General features: G+C 43.0%; 1 protein-coding gene across 9 annotated transcripts in view; it reads right to left on the bottom strand.

Annotated features, from left to right (window-relative positions):
- Positions 1-713: 713 nt before the first annotated feature.
- ELMO1 (engulfment and cell motility 1) overlaps positions 714-12,543 on the bottom strand; it is a 596,918-nt gene continuing 585,088 nt past the window's right edge. For all 9 annotated transcript variants that reach the window (XM_082632561.1, XM_082632562.1, XM_082632557.1 and 6 more), the window contains 2 exons: positions 7,802-7,879; positions 714-2,283 (listed from right to left, as the gene is read on the bottom strand). In XM_082632561.1, the coding sequence (XP_082488687.1) occupies positions 2,083-2,283; positions 7,802-7,879 (279 nt within the window). In that variant the 3' untranslated portion in view covers positions 714-2,082. The remainder of the gene's footprint in view (positions 2,284-7,801; positions 7,880-12,543) is intronic.

Here is a 12,543-nt window from a genome sequence, read left to right on the forward strand (position 1 = left end):
CAATAAGTGCTCCTGACATGAAGGACGTACATGTTAATATCATCAAAGCTTAATGTAAAGGAAGTATCACCTTGACATTCAGGTGTGCGCTGACGTAAAGCATAATCGCTTGGGAATTACTATGGGTTATAAAGGAGGTCTTTTTTTTCTTTTTTTCCTGTAATGTCATCTCAACTCAGGTCAATTTGTAATTGCACATCTGGGTAACAAACAGCAGTGACCTGAAGGCACCTAACACTTCTATTGAGAGTCAAGAGTGGCTTGTGCTGTAAATTCTGTATCACTGGGACCTTTCTGATATCCCTTCCAGCCCTTGGAGTTTATGATCCAGATATGCCTCCAAAGGAACTAACCTCAGAAAAATCTTTTGCTGGGCTCTTACCCATATTTCATTAATTCATAGTTAGATTCATTTAGTTCTGGCTTGACTGATTTCTGGTCTGTGGGTCTGCATTCTTTTCCTTTGCTCACTGTACTCCTTCAAACTGTGATGTGTTTCATTTGGTCAGTTCCATAAATTATATAATGGTAAGGAAGAAAAAATAAAAGAGAAAGTCACTGTCAGGAGGCAACAGTGTAAAATGAATAGATCATATTATTACATAGTGGGTCTGATTTTTTTAGATGACTTGAGATGGTCTTCTTAGAAGGATCATTCTTTACTGATGTGCGGAGCCTATGGTGACACAGCAATGGTCAGGAGTCCCCTAGGCCAGTGCTTTTCAAACTTTAATATGCACGTGCATCACCTGATTCTGCAGGGCTGGGGTGAGGTTTAAGATTCTGCATTTCTAACAAGCTCACAGATGATGCTGATGCCTGAGCAGCAAGAACCTAAATTACCAAATCAAAACACCAGCCCCACAACTCATCACAATTAATTTTATTCCACAGCATGTTTAGGGGAATGTTATTCTCAGGAAGAGGTTTAGGATTCAAATAATTAGAAAAAAAAAAAAACCCTGGAAAGTACACACCTTTATGTATCTTTTCTTTTCATTAAATATATATCTGTTTGGCAAAAAATGTTAGACTCTTTTGTACAAAAACAAAGCAAAGAAAAAAAAATAACCAAAAAAAACCATAACCCCCCCCCCCAAATCAACAACCCTGAACCCTTGCAAACTGTCAATACCTGTAATAATTACAACGATGTAAACTTGGGTACTTGACCATCCTGTGGAAACCTGTGCTCAGCAGAGCCACCAGGAGGAGGACCACCAAACCCTTCGATAAGCAACTGCCCCTCATCGAGGCTTTTAGATTTAGTACATTAGAGATGGAGCAAGGGGACTGGTTTTACCATTTGTGCTTTCAGCTAAGGGGCTGGAAGGGTGTGTGGCAGTGAAGAGGGCAGGTCTGGGCTGGGGCGGGGAGAGAAAAGCCAAGACTTGCTGGGAGGCAGGAAGGGTGGTCACCGTCACAGGGCAGACGTGAAGTGGCCATGGGACCCACAGACTGTGTCTGGAGACCCAGCCCTGGGAAGAATTAGGAAGAAGCTGCTGCTACTGCTCTTGGGACCAGAGAGCAACAGGGCAGGCAAAGGCTGGGATGCAGGAGGGAGGGGGTTTGGAAGCAGATTTCAATTCACATGGAACTGGTGGTGTGAGCAGACTCTAGAAGCAAGGGAACGAGGAGGTGTTTGGTCTTCTCAAGTAGCTAGACTGTTTTCTTCCAGACACAGGCCTCGGGCACACCCCTGGGTCTGGCTGTAGGTTTGGGGGCGGTCTGGTGCTGCTGGCTTTCAGCCTCCAGGAGGGGAGGGCTTGCCTGCTGGGAAGAAGATGGAAGGGCCCTTTGGCTCTCTTACTGGCGGTGGGTTTTGCTTTTCTCCCACCTTAGGCTGCAGCAACGGGAGGTGACCTAAAGCAACGGGAGTCTAGAAACGGAATCAGGGCAGTGAGCAGGACGCCAGGGAGGGGCAGGAAGACGCCGGGGCTAGAGGCATTGGGGCCAAAGGAAATGTGGCCCGCAGCTTTCCTCTACCACAGCGGATTCCAAGGCATGGGAGCGTTTTCATTCTTCTCTCCTGTTAGCTAGCTCTTCCAGTTTTGGAGGGGGAGCTTCTGGGCCCCGGGCGCTTCAGTTACAGTCATAGACAAAGTCATAGTTGCTGGGCTCCTTGGGGATGGGTGGAGGTGCGTCGGGGATCTGAATGTTTTCCAGGTCTAGGAGGCGGAGCTTGATTTCCATGCTGAGCAGCGTGTCCAAGTCATTCCTCGTCAGGTCGCTCATCATATCTTTCCCCAGCAGCGCATTCAGCCCATCTGTCCAGATACAGTACTGGTGGGAAGGGAGGTGACAATGAGAACTACTGATGACAATAACAAGAGGAGGAACAATAGCTGACACTTACTGATCACTCAGCATGGTCTAGGCTCTGTGCTAAGTGCTTTGCCTACATCATCATTTAATATGCACAGCATCTCTATAAAGCTGACACTTCTGGGAGCGTCTCTGTTTTACAGATGAGGGAACTGAGGTGGTGAGGAATTAAGTCACTTGGTAGTACGTGGAGTGGGTGGGATTTGAACTTACGCAATCTGCTTCCAGTGCCTGCACTCTTCTGTGCCCATGATGCCTCCCCGTGGCGCAGCAGGAGGGTTTGGGTTCTCATGCCTGTGCAACATAATATCTCTAACATCCCACCAGTGAGTCAATGAGTTTAAGGTATTGGTAGAATATATCCCAACACTCCTGGACTCAACATCAGGTCAAGCTTGCTTCTTTCCGCACTCCAAGTATGGTTCCCAGTCTAGTAGCTAATCTCTGCCTATCCTATCTGATTCCCAGCACTCACAATGACAGCCCAATGGGAGGCCCACCTTTGCATTTCTCAGCAAAAGGTCTAGGAAATATCTGAGTGCTGCCCAATGTCTGGTGGGCAAAGTGGCTAAAATTATTGGGTGATCTTAACGGAAGGTGGCTTGGCTGCCGGTCTAGGGACCCCTTCTGCCTGGGTCTCCAGGTTCCAAGGTTTTTCTCCTCCAGGTCTCTGGAGCCTGGTCCCTGGGGACATCACCTGTTTTTGGAAAGCACTCCATGGTACCCAACCAAGAATTTGGTTCTTCCCCTCTCATTAAAATTAATCGCGTCCTTTGCCTCTCCAGTAGATTATGAACTGTGCTTCATGTATCTGAGGACCTGCCTTGCTCTTGTCAGTTTCCCTCCAGAGGCTGAAACCCTGCCCTGACCTGGTATTACAGCCATGATACCTGGTGGAAGAACAAGCCTCTGCTGCCCGCATCTCAGAAAAATGCCTGCATTCTGGATGCTCTGCTTGCTCACCTTTTGGATGTCCTAGTCCTATATAAGGCTTCTTTGATAGCAATTTCTCTGCTTTTCCTGTGGGACTGGTCTTCCTTCTAGAACATGCTCCAGATTTCCCCCTCTTGCCCTCACTGGGTCAAGCTGCAATTCCAGACCCTACTTAGCTTGTCCTTTGCACTGTGGTTACCTGGGCTATGTTCCAGAATATGATAGCAGATCTCAACATAAAAGTACTACAAGATGGCAAGCACTACACAGATCTTAAGTCATAGTGAGGTGATAGAAATCTACCACGACGCACATTGGTGGCACCACTTTTTAAGCCAAGGACGTGTACCATGGGTGTATTACGAGGCCCATGCCTGAGTAGTGCAGCCCTGAACTGTAGAGCTTTGGTTCTGCCTTGGCTATGTGATCTCAGCCAAAGCATTTAACCTATCTAAACATCAGTTGAGTGCTAAAGGATTTCTGGAAGTATTCGTGTCCTCATGAATACCTTAGGTAGACTCCGAACACATCGAAACATTCGTTTCCTCGTAAATAACTTTAATAAAAATAGATACCCAGGTCCTACCCTGCAGATCCTGATCTTATGGATCTTGGGTCAGGAAACTTTATTTGGAAAAGCTTCTAGCTAATTCTGATGTACCTCTAGATATGGGCACCACTGAACCCCATGCTCTTTAAGGCCCCTTTCAGCTCTGGCACTGTTTCATTGTAAATCCCTAAGTGCTGGGGATTACTGCTCTCTGTACACAGCTTTCCCAGTCCTGGCTAGCTTCCTAGTACAGATTAATTTAACCCACAGGAACACTTCTGTGGTGCTTTTCTTTTGAGAAGCAGCAAGTACAGAAAATTTTATTAAAAAGTACATCAACCAATAAATAAGAACTCTGTAGTACTGAATCTGAGCTGGAAGTATCAATATGAACTTACAGTGTATTTTATCTTTAAAAAAACATAACTCCAAGCTCTGTCTACAAAAACCCCGAAAATAATGACCAACCCAGTAGTGACAGGCACACCTAATGTCCAGAATCTGGTTGCTAAATACCAAAAGGAGCCAAAGCTCCACAGAGAAAAGGTAGGAAATGTACAAGATGAACCTGGAATATCTTGTCATGCCAGAATGCTTGAAAGCTGCCAAAGACATCTGTCAATAGAACTCAGAAGCTAACCAGAAGGTGTTCCTTCTTTCTCTAGATAATTTGGACACTGATAATGACAATAACTGCAACCTATTGATGTACAAATACATTAAATCCATAACTTCATAATGATACCCAAACACCAAAAATCCTTCACTGGGCTCCTTTGAAGATGCTCATGATTTTGAAAACTGGTAAAGAGAATCAAGCATTCTCCTGCCTATCCTATGTACACTGTTTAACCTCAGGGTAACCAAAGAGTTGATGAGGCAGTTTCTCTTTATGTAGCTATAATAGAATTGGAATATCAACCTTTTCCAAAGTCTAACAGATCCAAGGATCTAGGCGATAATCATCAATGGCTGCAAACGTTTCCAAAAGCGAGACAACCAGACATCATGGAAGAATACAACACTACTGCTGCTTAAAGTAGAGCCTGAATTTGATGAATCGTCTAACTATCACTTAACAGGAAGTACAGGATGCAGATAAACACATGAAATGAGACAGCAGGTTATGGTAGGCAGAATAGTACCCTCCTTTTAAGTAAGACCATGTCCTAATCCCTGGAACCTGTGAGTATGTTAGGTTACATGGTGAAGGGAATTAAGACTGCTAACCATCTGATCTTAAAACAGGGATTTTTATCTGGGATTTTCTAGGTGGGCCCAATGTAATCACAAAGGTCCTTAAAAGTGGAAGAGGGAAACAGAACAGGAGTGAGAGAGAGGGAGATCTGAGTATGGAAGAGGCGGTCAGAATGATGCAGTGTGAGGACTCAACCCACCGTTACTGAGATGGATGGAGGTGAGGAATGAGCCGAGGAGTGCGGGTGACTCTAGAAGTGGAAGGGGTGAGGAAATGGATTATCCCCTAGTCCAGAAAGGAGTTCAGCTCTGTCGATACCTTGAGTTTAGCCCAGAAAGACCTGCATCCGACTTCTGATCTCCAGAATTGTAAGATAATATATTTATGTTGCTTTAAGCCACTAAATTTGTGGTAATTTGTTACAGCAGACAAGGAAACTAATATACAGAATTAAAATCAGCAAAATCTAGACTATTGGCTATGCTACCAAACAGATGAGCTGCTTTTTTCAATGAATAAATTGCAAGGAAAAGAAAACACATGCACGTGTTCATGAGAGAAGGAGAGAGGAACCTATAGATTCAAGGAAACTGAAGAAACACGTGAACCAATTGATATGTATGGATCTTATCTGGATTCTGATCTGAACAAAGTATAAAAGAAAAAAGGAAAACCAGAAAGGAGACAGAGAAATCTGAAAACTGACTGCAAATCGTGGTATTAAAATGTTATAAAATTGAGTGTGATCATGGTATGATAGTTATGTTTCCAAGTGGACTCTTTATTATTTAGAGATGCACATGGGAATATTTACAAATAAAATGATATGATATCTGGATGAGCTTTGAAAATAATCTGGGGTGTTGTGGCAGCTGGGTGTGAGTGAGGGTATAGGTGAAACCTAATTGGCCATGAGCTGATAATTGCTGAAGCTGGGGGATGGGCACTGGCAGGAAGCCATGAGTCCAGGTCCTGCTTTCTTCCTTCCAAGCTACACAGTGCAGGGGCCAAAGAGAAAGTGTTTCTGGAACAAGACCCCCACGGTTTAAATCCAAGCTCTATCACTTACTGCTTGTTTCGTCTTGGACAAGTTTCTTAACCTCTCTGTGCCTCGTTTCCCTTTTTTATAAAATGGGAATAACATTAGTTTGTTCCTTAAGAGTTACAGAATGAGGATTAAGAGAGGTGAAGCACATAAAGCGTTGAATGGTCCCTGGTACAGAGTATTCCGGTTATAATTACTATTATCAGTACTATTGTCAAGTTATTCAACTTTGGGAGGCCTCTCTCTCCCCCTTTGATAAACAAGGATATCTGTGATAGAACTTTCCATTTTATGGAGCAATTATGGAAATAAAATGAGGTAATAGGTACGGAAGTGGTCTGAAGAATACTTTTAATTTACACAAGTGTATGGCATTTTTCTCCTCACTACATCAGTAAAACATGGCAGATATGAATAAAAATTTGGCAGTCCCAGAACATTTATCCGTATCTGGAATTAATGTACACTGGGAAAAACAGCGCTGTATAGATTTAAATAGCATCCGCAGTTCTACCATTTTAAGTAGTTTCCTACACATCCGTATATATCTTGAATACGGTGGCCTGTGTACAACCACAATTTTATTTAAAAAGAGAAATGGTAGGACACAGTGTCTATTTTCAGGAAGATGAAGACAAAGTCATCCCCTTCTGTGAACGAAATGTCAAGTAACACAGAATTATATTTAAGCGCCACTCTAAATGCAGGATTTGCATATAATCTTTCTTCTCTCTTTAGGATGTACAATTTTATTCAAAAGCTTCAAACCAGTGAAAACCAAATACAGAATAACTTTTAAATGAGCTAAGTCTCCCAGGGGAAATGGGGAACAAAATTCAAATTCTATTAAAATGTTCCTTCCTTTCTAAAAGCTTTTTATGTAACCATATGCACAACAAAAATTTGAATGGTATCATCTAAAAATAAGAGTTTCAAGCATGATGTTGGGTTCTAGTTTACAAGAGAAACAGTTAAATCAACCAGAGCTGCTACTTCATCTTACAAATGCATTTTCCTGGATTTATGCTAAATATTTTAAATATAGCTGACAGCATGTTTCAAGAAGAGAAACAAATTATACATATAACAAGATGTCAAAAGGAATAAAAGCATCTCAAAAATAAAATTCCAATAGCAGAGACAGCCCTAAACCTCTTAAAATAACTTAAAGAATCATGGTAAAAAACCTACTTCATCAAATGTTTTAAAGAATAGAAATAAGTTTATCATGGGAAAATTCTGACCCAAAGCTAAATATTCAAGGAAAACCAAAGCTATAAGCCAGGGCTGATACTTCCTCTGGGTTAACAATTATGCCCTTACTGAGTATGAAACATTTGTACATTCTTCTTCTTTACCATAAACTCTTTATTTTTATTTTTTAAGTTTTTGTTTATTTATTTATTTTTTGGCCAGGCTGTGTGGCATGTGGGATCTTAGTTCCCCAACCAGGGATCGAACCCACGCCCACTGCATTGGAAGCACGGAGTCTTAACCACTGGACTGCCAGGGAAGTTCTTACCAAAAACTCTTGATCAAGCTAAGAAGAAGTTGAATCTGTTACAACTTGCAGTTTTTTGAGAGGTTTCCATTCTATTCCAAGTCAACAAGATGTACCTTTGCTCGTGATTTTTCTCAGGTAGACTTTTTTAAAAAATGAAATTTCTTTCTTTCCAATATTTTTTACCTGCTTGTTTTTCTTGAGAAAATATGATAGTCTCTCATAAATTAACCCCACTGAGACCCTTACCTCATGCTTGTCAGGAGCTATGAAGTTCAGCTGGCAGTTTGAGTCATACAAGATCGAGAAAGCAAGTTCAAGCACCTCCTAAGAGAGATCAGAGAAAACACCACATTGAGGAAAGTTGACACATTTGTTTTGTAGCCACAAATGGCTGCAGATTGAACCTGGAATAGTGCCTACAGTATGTCCAGGCAAGAGGAGCAGCCGTGAGGCTGACGGGAGGAAGAAGCATGTTTTTCAAGGTTCACAGCACATTTCCTTCTCTCTGTTCAGGGGGAGTCTGCGTGAACCATCTCATTTAATTCTCAAGACAGCACATGGAGCCAAGTGTTATCATTCCCCTTTTATGCAAAGGAGCTCAGAGAGGTTAAGTGTGTTGTCCAAGGCCACATATCCCCAAAGCTGTGCTACTCTCCTCTCTTCAGCATCTCCCTCCTAGGGAGACCATGAAAAACAGTAAACTCTTTCCCAATCGGCAGCATTATGGGCTGCTCTATCTTCTGTCATTTCCAAACAGACAGGTGTCCATAGGGTTATAAACTTGCTACAACATGGAAGCTACGTAGGAGGCAATGAGGCTTCTGGATGAACCCATTATCTGTAGGTAACACGTATGCCCTTTGACCTCTGAACTACTGTAGAGCAAAGGCTACACAAAACCTAGTTTTATCCTATAGTGGCTGCAGGGCATAAAGGAGAGCATGGGCCCAAGTGGCAGAATAGCTGGGTTCATTCATTGGTGAGTGTTCATTTGAATGTCTGGGTTTGTTCATAATAGACTATGAGACAGACCCCCAGGACCAAGGACTAAGTGACACTGTCATTTCATTGTAGCTGAATGACCTTGGCTGAGACATTCAGTGTCATGCCTAATATGTATGTAAATATATGCTTCTCAAATTGTATGTACTGTGCAATACTGGAATCTATGATTATTCTATTGGACTGACAGCAGGGTACAACCAATGGAAGGTGAGAGTCATTGCACATCTCAACACCCTAACAACTCCTAATTTGGAGGGAAGAGCCAAGTGAGTCCACATCGGTGCTCTGCATCAGTGCAACACACGTGCTAGCCTTCCTTCTCTGTGTCTATTAGGCACCACTGATGACTGCCCCTTTCTTGTGCTATGATCTGGGAGCTGCACTCTCAGTAACTACCCACAGGTGTTCTTTCTTAGGGAGGTAGATCTCTCCACATCATTCTCTACCTCAACATCTGTCAGAGGATTTGCCTTTGGCCAGTAAGTCACAGCAAGAATGCCCCCAGAAAGAAGACAGCAGGCAGAAAGATGAGGTCAGTGCCTTCAGATTTCAGAATTTCAGATGAGAAAGAATTCTTCCAAGTGAACTCCAAAGGCTCAGCATTAGCTGGATGCCTCTCCTGACACAGCCAACCATCAGGCTATTTGTGGCTCTCATGGATTTTATCTGTGTCTGGCTCACCTCTAGCTGTCCCATCATTAAGGGAAAGCAGCTCTTGTTCTAAGCCCAGACCTACCAGTATTCTCATACTCTTAGGGCATCCTCGCCCTACCAGAAATAGAAACAAGTGAAGGAAAGAATGCTGAGTCATAGAATGGGATCTGTTCTGCAAAACTACCCCCCTCTGCATATTTCATTTTTTTTTAAATTTATTTTTGGTTGTGTTGGGTCTTTGTTGCTGTGTGTGGGCTTTCTCTAGTTGTGGCGAGCCGGGGCTACTCTTCGTTGCGGTGCGCGGCTTCTCATTGCAGTGGCTTCTCTTGTTGTGGAGCACAGGCTCTAGGCATGCGGACTTCAGTAGTTGTGGCACACAGGCTCAGTAGTTGTGGCTTGTGGGCTCTAGAGCGTAGGCTCAGGAGTATGGAGCATGGGCTTAGTTGCTCCGTGGCATGTGGGATCTTCCCAGACCAGGGATCGAACCCATGTCCCCTGCTTTGGCAGGCGGATTCTTAACCCCTGTACTACCAGGGAAGTCCCTGCATTTTTCATTTTTTTCTTCCTTAGGATTCCATTCAAGCCTGCCCAGTTAAGATCAATAATATTAAAAAAGAGTTCGCCAAAACAAACAAAAACAATTTTCCCATAAGTTTGGCATCTCTTTTGGGTCTTTTAGTTTATAATGAAAATGGTCATGGGCTGTAGTAGTGGTACCATAATTGGTGTCATCCTTTTAAAAAAGTCAGTAAGGCAATCCATATCAAGAATGAGGGGTCCCACTCCTGGGGTTATTCCTAAAGAAAATTCAAAAGGAAGCAAAAGCTGTATATATCATTATCTGTAAGAACATAATATGAGAAACTCAATAAATGTTCTCCCTTCTTTGGGTAAACCATCAAAAAAATCACAAATTAGCAACCCGGAGAAATACATGCAGCCAGGCATTCAGTACAATTATGAAAATCTGATCTTAAGTGAAAAAAAGCAAGAGAAATGAACACTATATACATACAAATCACAATTATGAACAATGTCTTCCTGTGGTTGGAAACTGGAAGCAAATTGTGAAATGAAAATAATTATGTTAAGGTGCTAGGATCACAGGTGATTATTTTCTTTTAAAAAACTGAAAACATTTTTTCAACAATGTTAAGCTCTAATCTCATAAATTCATAAAGATTGTTCTTAGATGAGAAACACTGATATACATGATGATTTCTTTACTAATCTTAGTGTCATTCATTAGGAAAAGTCTTTGACTCATACTTGAGAGTAAGGAGAGGACAGGCTTTGCTTCTGGACACCCAGTCAGTACATTACAGCAGCACCACGTGACCTTCAGAGGTCAACAGGAAAAGGTGAAACTGACAATGGATTTCCAGCTGACATTGGACCATGACTGCCACTTTGCTTAGGGCAGTCACATGGCTAATCCATACCCTTGCTTACGACAGCAGGTGTGAGCATCACCAGAGCCCAGATGTGGCCTCTTGACTAGGTGCTGACGTCACTTGAGACCAGAGTGTCAGTGTGGTTATCCTTTGTGACATTTTTTCTTCTGCAGGGCAGGGAGGGAGCAGGAAGAAAAAGGAGGGGGCCTGCAAACTTTGGGTTTTGCCCTTCTAAGGCATTTACCAGTGAAGATGTGAATGAGCGGAGCTGTCATGACCTAGATTTCTGATAAACACAGGGAGGAAATAGGAAAGTCGTGAGAATATCATTCCCCACTTTAATTTCACCACAGCTGCCTGGGAGGGGTTGGAGGAATTACTTCTCTGACCCACATGCCTGTGTTAAAGTGCTGCTATCACTTATAATGAGTTTTACTGACGTCCCTGGCCAACTGTCATTGAGGCATCAGTGGAGGTCAGCTCTCCAGCAGTTTGAGCAGGCAGACGGAGGAGCTGGGAGCGGTGGCCTCTCAGGCTAACACTCCAGAAGCTGCCACCTGTCCAAACTGTCTGTGAGGGAGAGAGGTGCCAGGAGATGGTGGAGTAAGCAGTCATGGATCTGGGGCAGTGTCCCCCTCAGGGGCTTCTTGTCACACACCGTAACACTTTCTTAGACATCTGATGCTCTGGGGCTTTGCTACTCACTACCTGAGGTCTTTTATTCCCTCCGGATTTAAGTCAGTGGAAAATCATGTCCAGGAGCAGCTTATTTCCATCCTCTGTTCCACTAATGCACATCTCCCACCTCACCATGTGGAGGAAGGCCTGGGATAAGTGAGTTCTGGGGTTAGAGGATACAGGAGGAACTGATCCTATGGTCTCTGACCCCATATTCAACCCTCTAGCCCTGGGACTAGAGACAAGGCATGTGGGGTTAGGGGATGCTCAGAGAAATTCAGGGCATGATGGTGCTTGGTTTGGGGATTGCCATCTCCCAGGGGTCAGATGATGGGTTGACTGAATACGAGAGTAGAATTTTATACAACATATTTTCGGTGTATAGCGTCGGCCGCCGTTCCTTACGTGTGACTTGCCTCATTTGGCCATCTCGCCTGGCATTCACTTTAATTATGTTGGCTCTCCATCATCTATCTACGTTATCTTGAGGTCAAAGAATTTTGATTAAAGGTGTAGGATATAACTTGGCATGTGTGTGTGCTAAATATAGCCGGAGAACTAGATATCATAACTATGAAGCATTGTTGCTCACCTGTATATCTATGAGTTTGAGTTTAAATTTTAGAAGGCAAAATCAGTCATTCATATAGTGTATAATAAGATAGGATCTTGCCTTCTATAAGCAGCTATAATGTTCTGGTCCCCAGCTATCTTAGCATGATCAGCCAATAGTTCTCTAACCCATTTTCTTCTCTCTGTCCCCACCAATCCTGTACTCTGAATTCAATGTTTCTCAGTCAGAGGATGCACTTTTACATGTCAAAAGGCCCCACGTGCCTTTTCACATATTGTTTCCTCCTCCTAGAAAGTCTTCCCCTCGCTTCTCCTTTTCAAAAGCCAGCTCAGACATCATTTCCTCCACAAGCTTTCTCAAGTCTCCCAGGCTCTCCTGGTATTTAAATTTACTGGGGCATAGGCAATATTGGATTGTAATTTCATGTTGATACTTAAGTCTTATATCTGTTAGACACCCAAGGACACGTGCCAGGTCGTATTTATCTTTGGATTCCCAGCACCCAGCACAGGCCTGGTATAAAGAAGATACTCAATACATTATGAGTATGAATGATGAACGAAGTAAATCTGAATAAAAGGCTTTTTGGTTAAGACCAGGCTTTTCAAGCTGAGGCTAGAACATCAGCTTCTAGTATAATCTGCTTCTTATTTCAGGTACATGAATCATACTGGAAAAATAAA

This window comes from Mesoplodon mirus (genome assembly GCF_964341445.2).
Source record: "Mesoplodon mirus genome assembly, chromosome: 9".
Lineage (NCBI taxonomy): Eukaryota > Metazoa > Chordata > Mammalia > Artiodactyla > Ziphiidae > Mesoplodon > Mesoplodon mirus.